This window comes from Oncorhynchus kisutch, linkage group LG15 (assembly GCF_002021735.2).
Source record: "Oncorhynchus kisutch isolate 150728-3 linkage group LG15, Okis_V2, whole genome shotgun sequence".
NCBI lineage: Eukaryota > Metazoa > Chordata > Actinopteri > Salmoniformes > Salmonidae > Oncorhynchus > Oncorhynchus kisutch.
The window spans coordinates 92,008,467-92,025,247 of NC_034188.2; the positions used below are offsets into that span (position 1 = coordinate 92,008,467).

Sequence of the window (16,781 nt, forward strand, 5' to 3'; positions counted from 1 at the left end):
AGGTGGCAGGGTAGCCTAGTGGTTAGAGCGTAGAGGTGGCAGGGTAGCCTAGTGGTTAGAGTTTAGAGGGGGCAGGGTAGCCTAGTGGTTAGAGTGTAGAGGCGGCAGGGTAGCCTAGTGGTTAGAGTGTAGAGGCGGCAGGGTAGCCTAGTGGTTAGAGTGTAGAGGTCGCAGGGTAGCCTAGTGGTTAGAGTGTAGAGGCGGCAGGGTAGCCTAGTGGTTAGAGTGTAGAGGTGGCAGGGTAGCCTAGTGGTTAGAGCGTAGAGGCGGCAGGGCAGCCTAGTGGTTAGAGCGTAGAGGTGGCAGGGTAGCCTAGTGGTTAGAGTGTAGAGGCGGCAGGGTAGCCTAGTGGTTAGACTGTAGAGGCGGCAGGGTAGCCTAGTGGTTAGAGTGTAGAGGTCGCAGGGTAGCCTAGTGGTTAGAGTGTGGAGGTGGCAGGGTAGCCTAGTTGTTAGAGTGTAGAGGCGTCAGGGTAGCCTAGTGGTTAGAGAGTAGAGGTGGCAGGGTAGCCTAGTGGTTAGAGTGTAGAGGTTGCAGAGTAGCCTCAATATTTCCTCACACAACTGAGTTGAAAAGAGCCCTGGGATGTTAGTCTAAACTCTTCTGAAAAGGAGCCAAATTAACAGGTTTAATGCCCAACCTCCTAACACAGGGATGGCAGACTGGCCTAGTGGTTAGAGTGTAGAGGTGGCAGGGTAGCCTAGTGGTTAGAGTGTAGAGGCGGCAGGGTAGCCTAGTGGTTAGAGTGTAGAGGCGGCAGGTTAGCCTAGTGGTTAGAGTGTAGAGGTCGCAGGGTAGCCTAGTGGTTAGGGTGTGGAGGTGGCAGGGTAGCCTAGTGGTTAGAGTGTAGAGGCGTCAGGGTAGCCTAGTGGTTAGAGAGTAGAGGTGGCAGGGTAGCCTAGTGGTTAGAGTGTAGAGGTGGCAGAGTAGCCTAGTGGTTAGAGTGTGGAGGTGGCAGGGTAGCCTAGTGGTTAGAGCATAGAGGCGGCAGGGTAGCTTAGTGGTTAGAGTGTAGAGGCGGCAGGGTAGCCTAGTGGTTAGAGTGTAGAGGTGGCAGGGTAGCCTAGTGGTTAGAGTGTAGAGGTGGCAGGGTAGCCTAGTGGTTAGAGTGTAGAGGTGGCAGGGTAGCCTAGTGGTTAGAGTGTAGAGGTGGCAGGGTAGCCTATTGGTTAGAGTGTAGAGGTGGCAGGGTAGCCTAGTGGTTAGAGTGTAGAGGTGGCAGGGTAGCCTAGTGGTTAGATGTTAGAGTGTAGAGGTGGCAGGGTAGCCTAGTGGTTAGAGTGTAGAGGTGGCAGGGTAGCCTAGTGGTTAGAGTGTAGAGGTGGCAGGGTAGCCTAGTGGTTAGAGTGTAGAGGTGGCAGGGTAGCCTAGTGGTTAGAGTGTAGAGGCGTCAGGGTAGCCTAGTGGTTAGAGTGTAGAGGCGGCAGGGTAGCCTAGTGGTTAGAGTGTAGAGGTGGCAGGGTAGCCTAGTGGTTAGAGAGTAGAGGCGGCAGGGTAGCCTAGTGGTTAGAGTGTAGAGGTGGCAGGGTAGCCTAGTGGTTAGAGTTTAGAGGTGGCAGGGTAGCCTAGTGGTTAGAGTGTAGAGGCGTCAGGGTAGCCTCCTGGTTAGAGTGTAGAGGTGGCAGGGTAGCCTAGTGGTTAGAGTATAGAGGTGGCAGGGTAGCCTAGTGGTTAGAGTGTAGAGGTGGCAGGGTAGCCTAGTGGTTAGAGTGTAGAGGTGGCAGGGTAGCCTAGTGGTTAGAGGTTAGAGTGTAGAGTTGGCAGGGTAGCCTAGTGGTTAGAGTGTAGAGGTGGCAGGGTAGCCTATTGGTTAGAGTGTAGAGGTGGCAGGGTAGCCTAGTGGTTAGAGGTTAGAGTGTAGAGGTGGCAGGGTAGCCTAGTGGTTAGAGTGTAGAGGTGGCAGGGTAGCCTAGTGGTTAGAGTGTAGAGGTGGCAGGGTAGCCTAGTGGTTAGAGTGTAGAGGTGGCAGGGTAGCCTAGTGGTTAGAGTTTAGAGGTGGCAGGGTAGCCTAGTGGTTAGAGTGTAGAGGTGGCAGGGTAGCCTAGTGGTTAGAGTTTAGAGGTGGCAGGGTAGCCTAGTGGTTAGAGTGTAGAGGTGGCAGGGTAGCCTAGTGGTTAGAGTGTAGAGGCGTCAGGGTAGCCTAGTCGTTAGAGCGTTGGACTAGTAACCCGAAAGGTTGCAAGATCAAATCCCCAAACCGACAAGGTAAACATCTGTTGTATCTGCCCCCTGAACAAGGCAGTTTAACCCACTGTTCCTAGGCCGCCATTGAAAGTAAGAATTTGTTGTTAATTGACCTACCTCGTTAAAAACAGGTAGTTCATCAATTTAGATTATTCATTACCTTCACAATCAATACTTGTCAATAGTTATCATATCAATGAGTGATACGTTAAAACATATATCTATTGAACATTCAACGAGTAAAGATATTAGGAAAACAGTCCTCCACATTGTAGGACGGATGAACCATTGAATTACTGATTGTGCTGCACCTTGCTGGATATCTAAGTGCACGTGTGTCACCCCCATAGAGAGGCTTGTATTCTCTATGTTGGATAGGCCAGGGTGTGACTAGGGTGGGCATTCTAGTTTCTTTATTTCTATGTTTTCTATTTCTTTGTGTTTGGCCGGGTGTGGTTCTCAATCAGAGGCAGCTGTCTATCGTTGTCTCTGATTGAGAATCATATTTAGGCAGCCTTTTTTCCCCACCTGTGTTTTGTGGGTAGTTGTTTTCTGGATAGTTTATTGCACCTTACAGAACTGTTTCGGTTTTTTTCTCACTTTGTTATTTTGTTCAAGTGTTTTGGTTATTAAGGAATCATGAACACTTACCACGCTGCGTTTTGGTCCGATTCTCATTACGACGAGAGCCGTGACAACGTGATCGGCATTCTAATCAGTCCACAAACACTCCACGTTGGTGAGTACAGGTCGCTGAAACGATGGGTGATTCTCAATTGGGATAAAAGTCTGTCCTCTCCTCGACTCCTCCGTCCTCTTCTCCTCCGTTACCCGGAAAAAGTGGTTGAGGAGAGTGTCATTTAGTTAGTAGTTCTCCTCACCTCGATAGTCCCCCTACTACTAAAATGTATCTTTCGGAGGTTTGAAATCTGCCCCTTTTGAATCAGCTGTTGTTTACTGGGAGGAGAAAAGCAGACATTTAAAAACACTACTTATCCTTCATCTAGAAAATGTGTTGCACAACTAGCTACATTCCTAGCTTTTTATTGCAGTACACATTACCTCCCCTGTAAATGTCATTAACCTGATGATGAGCTAGCGCAGGGGATACCTCCCCTGTAAACCTCATTAACCTGATGATGAGCTAGCGCAGGGGATACCTCTCCAGTAAACCTCATTAACCTGATGATGAGCTAGCGCAGGGGATACCTCCCCTGTAAACCTCATTAACCTGATGATGAGCTAGCGTAGGGGATACCTCCCCTTAAACCTCATTAACCTGATGACGAGCTAGCGCAGGGGATACCTCCCCTTAAACCTCATTAACCTGATGACGAGCTAGCGCAGGGGATACCTCCCCTGTAAACGTCACTAACCTGATGACGAGCTAGCGCAGGGGATACCTCCCCTGTAAATGTCATTAACCTGATGACGCGCTAGTGCGCAGGGGATACCTCCCATGTAAACGTCATTAACCTGATGACGAGCTAAAGCGCAGGGGATACCTCCCATGTAAACCTCATTAACCTGATGACGAGCTAGCGCAGGGGATACCTCCCCTGTAAACGTCATTAACCTGATGACGAGCTAGCGCAGGGGATACCTCCCCTGTAAACGTCATTAACCTGATGACGAGCTAGCGCAGGAGCCTGTAAATGTCATTAACCTGATGACGAGCTAGCGCAGGGGATACCTCCCCTGTAAACCTCATTAACCTGATGACGAGCTAGCGCAGGGATTCTAATTTCATACAAGCGTAGTTGTTTCCTCTCCTCTCCTCTGCTCCTTCTATTAACTTTGACGTTTTTCAAAGTGGACGGAGGAGAGGAGACGAGCAAAACAAATTGAGATTCTCCCAAAGTAACGTACATCTGAAATAATCAATGTTACAGGTTACTTCTTGCGATCTTCTACATCACACATGTCTATCAATCGCAATATGGTTACAAACGCTAGTAACATGAACAAACATTTAGCAATCTGTGTTTGGCGCGCCATCAGTTGATAGAAATGGAGTCCGATGTCTGTGATGGGTGCTCTGCGGTGCGTATCGTCACAATATGATTAAGCAATTTTAAAAAAATACAAATTAAAAAAAGAGATTTGTTTCTAACAGAATCAATTCAGCGTCATTTTAATGTTCTGTTATTCGATATGGTTGTTGACGCTCATGTAGCACGGTAACCAAAAACAATATAATGAAGGCTCTTGCCTTTTCACGACATTCCCCACATCACATCCTTACAACAACAATCATCCCCCACGAGAGGATTCTATTCCCCACATCACATCCTTACAACAACAATCATCCCCCACGAGAGGATTCTATTCCCCACATCACATCCTTACAACAACAATCATCCCCCACGAGAGGATTCTATTCCCCACATCACATCCTTACAACAACAATCATCCCCCACGAGAGGATTCTATTCCCCACATCACATCCTTACAACAACAATCATCCCCCACGAGAGGATTCTATTCCCCACATCACATCCTTACAACAACAATCATCCCCCACGAGAGGATTCTATTCCCCACATCACATCCTTACAACAACAATCATCCCCCACGAGAGGATTCTATTCCCCACATCACATCCTTACAACAACAATCATCCCCCACGAGAGGATTCTATTCCCCACATCACATCCTTACAACAACAATCATCCCCCACGAGAGGATTCTATTCCCCACATCACATCCTTACAACAACAATCATCCCCCACGAGAGGATTCTATTCCCCACATCACATCCTTACAACAACAATCATCCCCCACGAGAGGATTCTATTCCCCACATCACATCCTTACAACAACAATCATCCCCCACGAGAGGATTCTATTCCCCACATCACATCCTTACAACAACAATCATCCCCCACGAGAGGATTCTATTCCCCACATCACATCCTTACAACAACAATCATCCCCCACGAGAGGATTCTATTCCCCACATCACATCCTTACAACAACAATCATCCCCCACGAGAGGATTCTATTCCCCACATCACATCCTTACAACAACAATCATCCCCCACGAGAGGATTCTATTCCCCACATCACATCCTTACAACAACAATCATCCCCCACGAGAGGATTCTATTCCCCACATCACATCCTTACAACAACAATCATCCCCCACGAGAGGATTCTATTCCCCACATCACATCCTTACAACAACAATCATCCCCCACGAGAGGATTCTATTCCCCACATCACATCCTTACAACAACAATCATCCCCCACGAGAGGATTCTATTCCCCACATCACATCCTTACAACAACAATCATCCCCCACGAGAGGATTCTATTCCCCACATCACATCCTTACAACAACAATCATCCCCCACGAGAGGATTCTATTCCCCACATCACATCCTTACAACAACAATCATCCCCCACGAGAGGATTCTATTCCCCACATCACATCCTTACAACAACAATCATCCCCCACGAGAGGATTCTATTCCCCACATCACATCCTTACAACAACAATCATCCCCCACGAGAGGATTCTATTCCCCACATCACATCCTTACAACAACAATCATCCCCCACGAGAGGATTCTATTCCCCACATCACATCCTTACAACAACAATCATCCCCCACGAGAGGATTCTATTCCCCACATCACATCCTTACAACAACAATCATCCCCCACGAGAGGATTCTATTCCCCACATCACATCCTTACAACAACAATCATCCCCCACGAGAGGATTCTATTCCCCACATCACATCCTTACAACAACAATCATCCCCCACGAGAGGATTCTATTCCCCACATCACATCCTTACAACAACAATCATCCCCCACGAGAGGATTCTATTCCCCACATCACATCCTTACAACAACAATCATCCCCCACGAGAGTATTCTATTCCCCACATCACATCCTTACAACAACAATCATCCCCCACGAGAGGATTCTATTCCCCACATCACATCCTTACAACAACAATCATCCCCCACGAGAGGATTCTATTCCCCACATCACATCCTTACAACAACAATCATCCCCCACGAGAGGATTCTATTCCCCACATCACATCCTTACAACAACAATCATCCCCCACGAGAGGATTCTATTCAGGGCAAAGAAGTGATTTCATTATTATGATTTTTATGTTAATTTTTTTTATACAGTGACTTCAGAAAGTATTCAGACCCTCTCATTTTTCCCACTTTTTTCCATGTTACAACCTTATTCTAAAATGGATGAAATTATTTGTTTTCCTCATCAATCTACACACAATACCCCGTAATGACATCACAATACCCCGTAATGACATCACAATACCCCGTAATGACATCACACAATACCCCGTAATGACATCACAATACCCCGTAATGACATCACACAATACCCCGTAATGACATCACACAATACCCCGTAATGACATCACACAATACCCCGTAATGACATCACAATACCCCGTAATGACATCACAATACCCCGTAATGACATCACACAATACCCCGTAATGACATCACAATACCCCATAATGACAAAGGAAAAAAACAGGTTTTTATAAATGTTTGTAAATGTAGGGTTAGGACGGCTGTAGGGGTTAGGACGGCTGTAGGGGTTAGGAGGGCTGTAGGGGTTAGGAGGGCTGTAGGGGTTAGGAGGGCTGTAGGGGTTAGGAGGGCTGTAGGGGTTAGGAGGGCTGTAGGGGTTAGGAGGGCTGTAGGGGTTAGGAGGGCTGTAGGGGTTAGGAGGGCTGTAGGGGTTAGGAGGGCTGTAGGGGTTAGGAGGGCTGTAGGGGTTAGGAGGGCTGTAGGGGTTAGGAGGGCTGTAGGGGTTAGGAGGGCTGTAGGGGTTAGGACGGCTGTAGGGGTTAGGACGGCTGTAGGGGTTAGGAGGGCTGTAGGGGTTAGGAGGGCTGTAGGGGTTAGGAGGGCTGTAGGGGTTAGGACGGCTGTAGGGGTTAGGACGGCTGTAGGGGTTAGGACGGCTGTAGGGGTTAGGAGGGCTGTAGGGGTTAGGACGGCTGTAGGGGTTAGGACGGCTGTAGGGGTTAGGAGGGCTGTAGGGGTTAGGAGGGCTGTAGGGGTTAGGAGGGCTGTAGGGGTTAGGACGGCTGTAGGGGTAAGGAGGGCTGTAGGGGTTAGGACGGCTGTAGGGGTTAGGACGGCTGTAGGGGTTAGGACGGCTGTAGGGGTTAGGACGGCTGTAGGGGTTAGGAGGGCTGTAGGGGTAAGGAGGGTTGTAGGGGTAAGGAGGGTTGTAGGGGTTAGGACGGCTGTAGGGGTAAGGAGGGCTGTAGGGGTTAGGAGGGCTGTAGGGGTTAGGAGGGCTGTAGGGGTTAGGAGGGCTGTAGGGGTTAGGACGGCTGTAGGGGTAAGGAGGGCTGTAGGGGTTAGGAGGAATGTAGAGGTTAGGAGGGCTGTAGGGGTTAGGAGGGCTGTAGGGGTTAGGAGGGCTGTAGGGGTTGGGAGGCTGTAGGGGTTGGAGGGCTGTAGGGGTTAGGAGGGCTGTAGGGGTTAGGAGGGCCGTAGGGGTTAGGAGGGCCGTAGGGGTTAGGAGGGCCGTAGGGGTTAGGAGGGCCGTAGGGGTTGGGAGGGCCGTAGGGGTTGGGAGGGCCGTAGGGGTTGGGAGGGCCGTAGGGGTTGGGAGGGCCGTGGGGGTTGGGAGGGCCGTGGGGGTTGGGAGGGCCGTGGGGGTTGGGAGGGCCGCGGGGGTTGGGAGGGCCGCGGGGGTTGGGAGGGCCGCGGGGGTTGGGAGGGCCGTGGGGGTTAGGACGGCTGTAGGAGTTAGGAGGGCTGTAGGAGTAGGAAGGCTGCAGGGGGAGATAAGGAGGGACCTATATCTGATGCTTCCCTGATGTCTTATGACCTTCTAGGGTCTGCATCCCAAATGGCACCCTATTCCCTATATCGTGCCCCTATCGGCCCTGGTCAAAAATAGTGCACCATGTAGAGAATCGGGTGCCATTTGGGCCACAGCTGTAATGAGCGGAGTGGTGACCTGAGAACATTTGCTCGTAAAGCCTTTGCCACACCGTGGATGTTAACTGTATAGGAAGGAGTAGCAGTGGAAGCAGCGTAAGTCTGTGTAACTACAGCATTATGTAGGCTCTTACTGTCCCATTCCCCTCTCTGATGTTGCACAATGTTATGGACCTCACAGTACACCATATTGTACTGATTAATTGCAAATGTGCATACCTTTTCTCTTCTCTTTCTATCTTTCTGTCTGTTTTGTGTCTGTCTGTGTCTATTGTACCTGTCCTCCTCCAGGAGCAGATTTCTCTCTCAGAGACCTTGGTTTCGGGGATCCTCTCCCTCCTCACGTGGCGTCATACCGTGACGACCTGGGTCTTGGTTCTGGTGGTGGTTTGGGCATGGGTCTGCCTCACCGTGACTACTCTGTGAGCATGTGCTCGGACGCCGACACGGAGCCAGATGGGGTCATGTCCCCGGAGCACGCTGTTAGACTGTGGGGTCGCAACACCAAGTCAGGACGCAGCTCCTGCCTGTCCAGCAGGGCCAACTCTAATCTGACACTCACAGACACCGAGCATGAGAACACTGAGAACGGTAGGGAACTGAAGCTTTCAACTTGATGCTATAGGATAACCACTTTTGTGTCTCTTGCTTTGCTACTGTCTTGTTGCTTTACCTACTTATTCGATGTATGGGAAATGGATGTATTGCTGAACATGAAAGCACAGAGAATGGTAAGGCTGCTTCACCTTTAGGACCTTAATGAACTGGATATGATACCTTGGATAGAACTGGATAGAACTGGATATTATACCTTGGATAGAACTGGATAGAACTGGATATTATACCTTGGATAGAACTGGATAGAACTGGATATTATACCTTGGATAGAACTGGATAGAACTGGATATTATACCTTGGATAGAACTGGATAGAACTGGATAGAACTGGATATTATACCTTGGATAGAACTGGATATGATACCTTGGATAGAACTGGATAGAACTGGATATTATACCTAGTATAGAACTGGATATTATACCTTGGATAGAACTGGATATAACTGGATAGAACTGGATATTATACCGAGTATAGAACTGGATATAACTGGATATAACTGGATATTATACCGAGTATAGAACTGGATATTATACCGAGTATAGAACTGGATAGAACTGGATATTATATCTAGTATAGAACTGGATAGAACTGGATATTATACCGAGTATAGAACTGGATAGAACTGGATATTATATCTAGTATAGAACTGGATATTATACCTTGGATAGAACTGGATAGAACTGGATATTATACCTTGGATAGAACTGGATAGAACTGGATATTATACCTTGGATAGAACTGGATATTATACCTTGGATAGAACTGGATGTACCGTGTGTGCGCATACTACTACATAGGATCCATCAGATAAACAGAACTACTACCCACTTAACAGGTGTGGAATATCAATAATCTGATTAAACAGCATGAACATTACACAGGTGAACCTTGTGCTGTGGACAATGAAAGTATGCAGTTTTGCCACACAACACAATGCCACAGATGTCTCAAGTTTTGAGAGAGCCTGCAATTGGCATGCTGACTGCAGGAATGTCCTTCAGAGCTGTTGCCAGATAATGTAATGTTTTATTTCTCTACCAATAAGCCGCCTCCAACTTCGTTTTAAAGAATTTGGCAGTACGGCCAAATTGCGTTTTATCGATTGGCAATTTGAATGCATAAAAATACTGCAACGTAATCCTGAGGCCCGTGGTGAGGCCCGTGGTGAGGCCCGTGGTGAGGCCCGTGGTGAGGCCCGTGGTGAGGCCAATGGGCCTCAGGATCCTATTGCAGTATTTTTGTGCATTCAAATTGCCAATCGATGAAAGGCAATTATGTTCGTTGTCCTTAGTTTATGCCTGCCCATACCATATATTTTTTTAAAGGTATCTATAACCAACAGATGCATATCTGTATTCCCAGGTCATGTGAAATCCATAGATTAGGACCTAATTAATTTATTTCAGTTGGCTGATTTCCTTTATATGAAGTGTAAACTCAGTAAAATCAATGAAATTGTTACATGTTGTGTTTATATTTGTGTTCCGTGTAGGTCGATGTCATAGGGGAAGGCACAGGGGGTCAAAGGGTAATTACAGCCATCTGAATGGGGCGCAGCACAGTCAAAGGTCACACAGTTTAGAGGAGATAACAGCAGCGTCTTATAGCTCTCGTTAATGTGCTGCTGCTTAACTACTACATACCGGATCAATGTGTGTTTAGTGTCGATGGGTTAAAATCTGAATTATGTAGTGATGAATTATTCTAGAACTCAATGCTGTTTCCTCTTCCTAACTCTTTGCCCTCTAAAAATATGTATTGAATTGGCATTGTGCCACATTGTCCTTGAGATCAGCAAGACTCAAGAGAGACTAATTTACATATTGAGACTTCTTATTAATTGTTGAATAATTTATTTGGTAGTGATACTCTATGGCATTTACCCCGGTATGCAACTACATCATTTTTAAGATGAAAGTGATGGCCATTTTCTTTTTGTGCAGTGTTTCTCTTAGGTTGTAAGCTGCCCGACCGATACAATTCTATCTCTGTTTTCCCCAACCTAAAATAATTTGGATTTGGGTCGCCCTTGTAATTGTGCCCTGCTTGGAAAATAATCCATGGGGGTCACTGGTCACTGTGCTATTTGTCCACCAGGAGACGGACCTATTACAACCTGACCATAGTGCACGACCCAGGAGACAGATCTATTACAGTCTGACCAGAGTGTACGACCCAGGAGACATACCTATTACAACCTGACCAGAGTGTACGACCCAGGAGACAGACCTATTACAACCTGACCAGAGTGTACGACCCAGGAGACAGACCTATTACAACCTGACCAGAGTGTACGACCCAGGAGACAGACCTATTACAACCTGACCAGAGTGTACGACCCAGGAGACAGACCTATTACAACCTGACCAGAGTGTACGACCCAGGAGACAGACCTATTACAACCTGACCAGAGTGTACGACCCAGGAGACAGACCTATTACAACCTGACCAGAGTGTACGACCCAGGAGACAGACCTATTACAACCTGACCAGAGTGTACGACCCAGGAGACAGACCCATTACAGCCTGACCAGAGTGTACGACCCAGGAGACAGACCCATTACAGCCTGACCAGAGTGTACGACCCAGGAGACAGACCTATTACAACCTGACCAGAGTGTACGACCCAGGAGACAGACCCATTACAGCCTGACCAGAGTGTACGACCCAGGAGACAGACCCATTACAGCCTGACCAGAGTGTACGACCCAGGAGACAGACCTATTACAACCTGACCAGAGTGTACGACCCAGGAGACAGACCCATTACAACCTGACCAGAGTGTACGACCCAGGAGACAGACCCATTACAGCCTGACCAGAGTGTACGACCCAGGAGACAGACCTATTACAACCTGACCAGAGTGTACGACCCAGGAGACAGACCTATTACAACCTGACCAGAGTGTACGACCCAGGAGACAGACCTATTACAACCTGACCAGAGTGTACGACCCAGGAGACAGACCTATTACAACCTGACCAGAGTGTACGACCCAGGAGACAGACCTATTACAACCTGACCAGAGTGTACGACCCAGGAGACAGACCTATTACAACCTGACCAGAGTGTACGACCCAGGAGACAGACCCATTACAGCCTGACCAGAGTGTACGACCCAGGAGACAGACCCATTACAGCCTGACCAGAGTGTACGACCCAGGAGACAGACCTATTACAACCTGACCAGAGTGTACGACCCAGGAGACAGACCCATTACAGCCTGACCAGAGTGTACGACCCAGGAGACAGACCCATTACAGCCTGACCAGAGTGTACGACCCAGGAGACAGACCCATTACAACCTGACCAGAGTGTACGACCCAGGAGACAGACCCATTACAGCCTGACCAGAGTGTACGACCCAGGAGACAGACCCATTACAACCTGACCAGAGTGTACGACCCAGGAGACAGACCCATTACAGCCTGACCAGAGTGTACGACCCAGGAGACAGACCCATTACAGCCTGACCAGAGTGTACGACCCAGGAGACAGATCTATTACAACCTGACCAGAGTGTACGACCCAGGAGACAGACCCATTACAGCCTGACCAGAGTGTACGACCCAGGAGACAGACCCATTACAGCCTGACCAGAGTGTACGACCCAGGAGACAGACCTATTACAACCTGACCAGAGTGTATGACCCAGGAGACAGATCTATTACAACCTGACCAGAGTGTACGACCCAGGAGACAGACCCATTACAGCCTGACCAGAGTGTACGACCCAGGAGACAGACCTATTACAACCTGACCAGAGTGTATGACCCAGGAGACAGATCTATTACAACCTGACCAGAGTGTACGACCCAGGAGACAGATCTATTACAGCCTGACCAGAGTGTACGACCCAGGAGACAGACCCATTACAGCCTGACCAGAGTGTACGACCCAGGAGACAGATCTATTACAACCTGACCAGAGTGTATGACCCAGGAGACAGATCTATTACAACCTGACCAGAGTGTACGACCCAGGAGACAGACCCATTACAGCCTGACCAGAGTGTACGACCCAGGAGACAGATCTATTACAACCTGACCAGAGTGTACGACCCAGGAGACAGATCTATTACAACCTGACCAGAGTGTACGACCCAGGAGACAGACCCATTACAGCCTGACCAGAGTGTACGACCCAGGAGACAGACCTATTACAACCTGACCAGAGTGTACGACCCAGGAGACAGACCTATTACAGCCTGACCAGAGTGTACGACCCAGGAGACAGACCTATTACAGCCTGACCAGAGTGTACGACCCAGGAGACAGACCCATTACAGCCTGACCAGAGTGTACGACCCAGGAGACAGACCCATTACAGCCTGACCAGAGTGTACGACCCAGGAGACAGACCTATTACAACCTGACCAGAGTGTACGACCCAGGAGACAGACCCATTACAGCCTGACCAGAGTGTACGACCCAGGAGACAGACCTATTACAACCTGACCAGAGTGTACGACCCAGGAGACAGACCCATTACAGCCTGACCAGAGTGTACGACCCAGGAGACAGACCCATTACAACCTGACCAGAGTGTACGACCCAGGAGACAGACCTATTACAGCCTGACCAGAGTGTACGACCCAGGAGACAGACCTATTACAACCTGACCAGAGTGTACGACCCAGGAGACAGACCTATTACAGCCTGACCAGAGTGTACGACCCAGGAGACAGACCCATTACAGCCTGACCAGAGTGTACGACCCAGGAGACAGACCCATTACAACCTGACCAGAGTGTACGACCCAGGAGACAGATCCATTACAACCTGACCAGAGTGTACGACCCAGGAGACAGACCCATTACAGCCTGACCAGAGTGTACGACCCAGGAGACAGACCCATTACAACCTGACCAGAGTGTACGACCCAGGAGACAGACCCATTACAACCTGACCAGAGTGTACGACCCAGGAGACAGACCTATTACAACCTGACCAGAGTGTACGACCCAGGAGACAGACCCATTACAACCTGACCAGAGTGTACGACCCAGGAGACAGACCTATTACAGCCTGACCAGAGTGTACGACCCAGGAGACAGATCCATTACAGCCTGACCAGAGTGTACGACCCAGGAGACAGATCCATTACAGCCTGACCAGAGTGTACGACCCAGGAGACAGACCTATTACAACCTGACCAGAGTGTACGACCCAGGAGACAGATCCATTACAGCCTGACCAGAGTGTACGACCCAGGAGACAGACCCATTACAGCCTGACCAGAGTGTACGACCCAGGAGACAGATCTATTACAACCTGACCAGAGTGTACGACCCAGGAGACAGACCCATTACAGCCTGACCAGAGTGTACGACCCAGGAGACAGACCTATTACAACCTGACCAGAGTGTACGACCCAGGAGACAGACCCATTACAGCCTGACCAGAGTGTACGACCCAGGAGACAGACCCATTACAGCCTGACCAGAGTGTACGACCCAGGAGACAGACCCATTACAGCCTGACCAGAGTGTACGACCCAGGAGACAGACCCATTACAGCCTGACCAGAGTGTACGACCCAGGAGACAGACCTATTACAACCTGACCAGAGTGTACGACCCAGGAGACAGACCTATTACAGAGGGTGTTCTTTAATGGAAGCCTCTCCAACATAATCCAGGTAACAGAACACAGAGAGTGTTCTTTAATGGAAGCCTCTCCAACATAATCCAGGTAACAGAACACAGAGGGTGTTCTTTAATGGAAGCCTCTCCAACATAATCCAGGTAACAGAACACAGAGGGTGTTCTTTAATGGAAGCCTCTCCAACATAATCCAGGTAACAGAACACAGAGGGTGTTCTTTAATGGAAGCCTCTCCAACATAATCCAGGTAACAGAACACAGAGAGTGTTCTTTAATGGAAGCCTCTCCAACATAATCCAGGTAACAGAACACAGAGGGTGTTCTTTAATGGAAGCCTCTCCAACATAATCCAGGTAACAGAACACAGAGAGTGTTCTTTAATGGAAGCCTCTCCAACATAATCCAGGTAACAGAACACAGAGAGTGTTCTTTAATGGAAGCCTCTCCAACATAATCCAGGTAACAGAACACAGAGGGTGTTCTTTAATGGAAGCCTCTCCAACATAATCCAGGTAACAGAACACAGAGAGTGTTCTTTAATGGAAGCCTCTCCAACATAATCCAGGTAACAGAACACAGAGAGTGTTCTTTAATGGAAGCCTCTCCAACATAATCCAGGTAACAGAACACAGAGAGTGTTCTTTAATGGAAGCCTCTCCAACATAATCCAGGTAACAGAACACAGAGAGTGTTCTTTAATGGAAGCCTCTCCAACATAATCCAGGTAACAGAACACAGAGACCCATTACAGCCTGACCAGAGTGTACGACCCAGGAGACAGACCCATTACAACCTGACCAGAGTGTACGACCCAGGAGACAGACCTATTACAACCTGACCAGAGTGTACGACCCAGGAGACAGACCCATTACAGCCTGACCAGAGTGTACGACCCAGGAGACAGACCCATTACAATCCAGGTAACAGAACACAGAGAGTGTTCTTTAATGGAAGCCTCTCCAACATAATCCAGGTAACAGAACACAGAGACCCATTACAGCCTGACCAGAGTGTACGACCCAGGAGACAGACCCATTACAACCTGACCAGAGTGTACGACCCAGGAGACAGACCTATTACAGCCTGACCAGAGTGTACGACCCAGGAGACAGACCCATTACAGCCTGACCAGAGGGTACGACCCAGGAGACAGACCTATTACAACCTGACCAGATTGTACGACCCAGGAGACAGACCTATTACAGCCTGACCAGAGTGTACGACCCAGGAGACAGACCTATTACAGCCTGACCAGAGTGTACGACCCAGGAGACAGATCTATTACAACCTGACCAGAGTGTACGACCCAGGAGACAGACCCATTACAGCCTGACCAGAGTGTACGACCCAGGAGACAGACCTATTACAACCTGACCAGAGTGTACGACCCAGGAGACAGACCCATTACAGCCTGACCAGAGTGTACGACCCAGGAGACAGACCTATTACAGCCTGACCAGAGTGTACGACCCAGGAGACAGACCTATTACAGCCTGACCAGAGTGTACGACCCAGGAGACAGACCCATTACAGCCTGACCAGAGTGTACGACCCAGGAGACAGACCTATTACAGCCTGACCAGAGTGTACGACCCAGGAGACAGACCCATTACAACCTGACCAGAGTGTACGACCCAGGAGACAGACCTATTACAGCCTGACCAGAGTGTACGACCCAGGAGACAGACCCATTACAGCCTGACCAGAGTGTACGACCCAGGAGACAGACCCATTACAGCCTGACCAGAGTGTACGACCCAGGAGACAGACCCATTACAACCTGACCAGAGTGTATGACCCAGGAGACAGACCTATTACAACCTGACCAGAGTGTACGACCCAGGAGACAGACCTATTACAGAGGGTGTTCTTTAATGGAAGCCTCTCCAACATAATCCAGGTAACAGAACACAGAGAGTGTTCTTTAATGGAAGCCTCTCCAACATAATCCAGGTAACAGAACACAGAGACCCATTACAGCCTGACCAGAGTGTACGACCCAGGAGACAGACCCATTACAACCTGACCAGAGTGTACGACCCAGGAGACAGACCTATTACAGCCTGACCAGAGTGTACGACCCAGGAGACAGACCCATTACAGCCTGACCAGAGTGTACGACCCAGGAGACAGACCTATTACAACCTGACCAGATTGTACGACCCAGGAGACAGACCTATTACAGCCTGACCAGAGTGTACGACCCAGGAGACAGACCTATTACAGCCTGACCAGAGTGTACGACCCAGGAGACAGATCTATTACAACCTGACCAGAGTGTACGACCCAGGAGACAGACCCATTACAGCCTGACCAGAGTGTACGACCCAGGAGACAGACCTATTACAACCTGACCAGAGTGTACGACCCAGGAGACAGACCCATTACAGCCTGACCAGAGTGTACGACCCAGGA

General features: G+C 49.0%; 1 protein-coding gene across 1 annotated transcript in view; it reads left to right on the forward strand.

The window, feature by feature from the left end:
• tenm4 (teneurin transmembrane protein 4) overlaps nucleotides 1-16,781 on the forward strand; it is a 598,174-nt gene that overhangs the window by 136,248 nt on the left and 445,145 nt on the right. Inside the window, 1 exon segment of the mRNA XM_031791303.1 lies at nucleotides 8,436-8,735. Coding sequence (XP_031647163.1) covers nucleotides 8,436-8,735 — 300 coding nt within the window.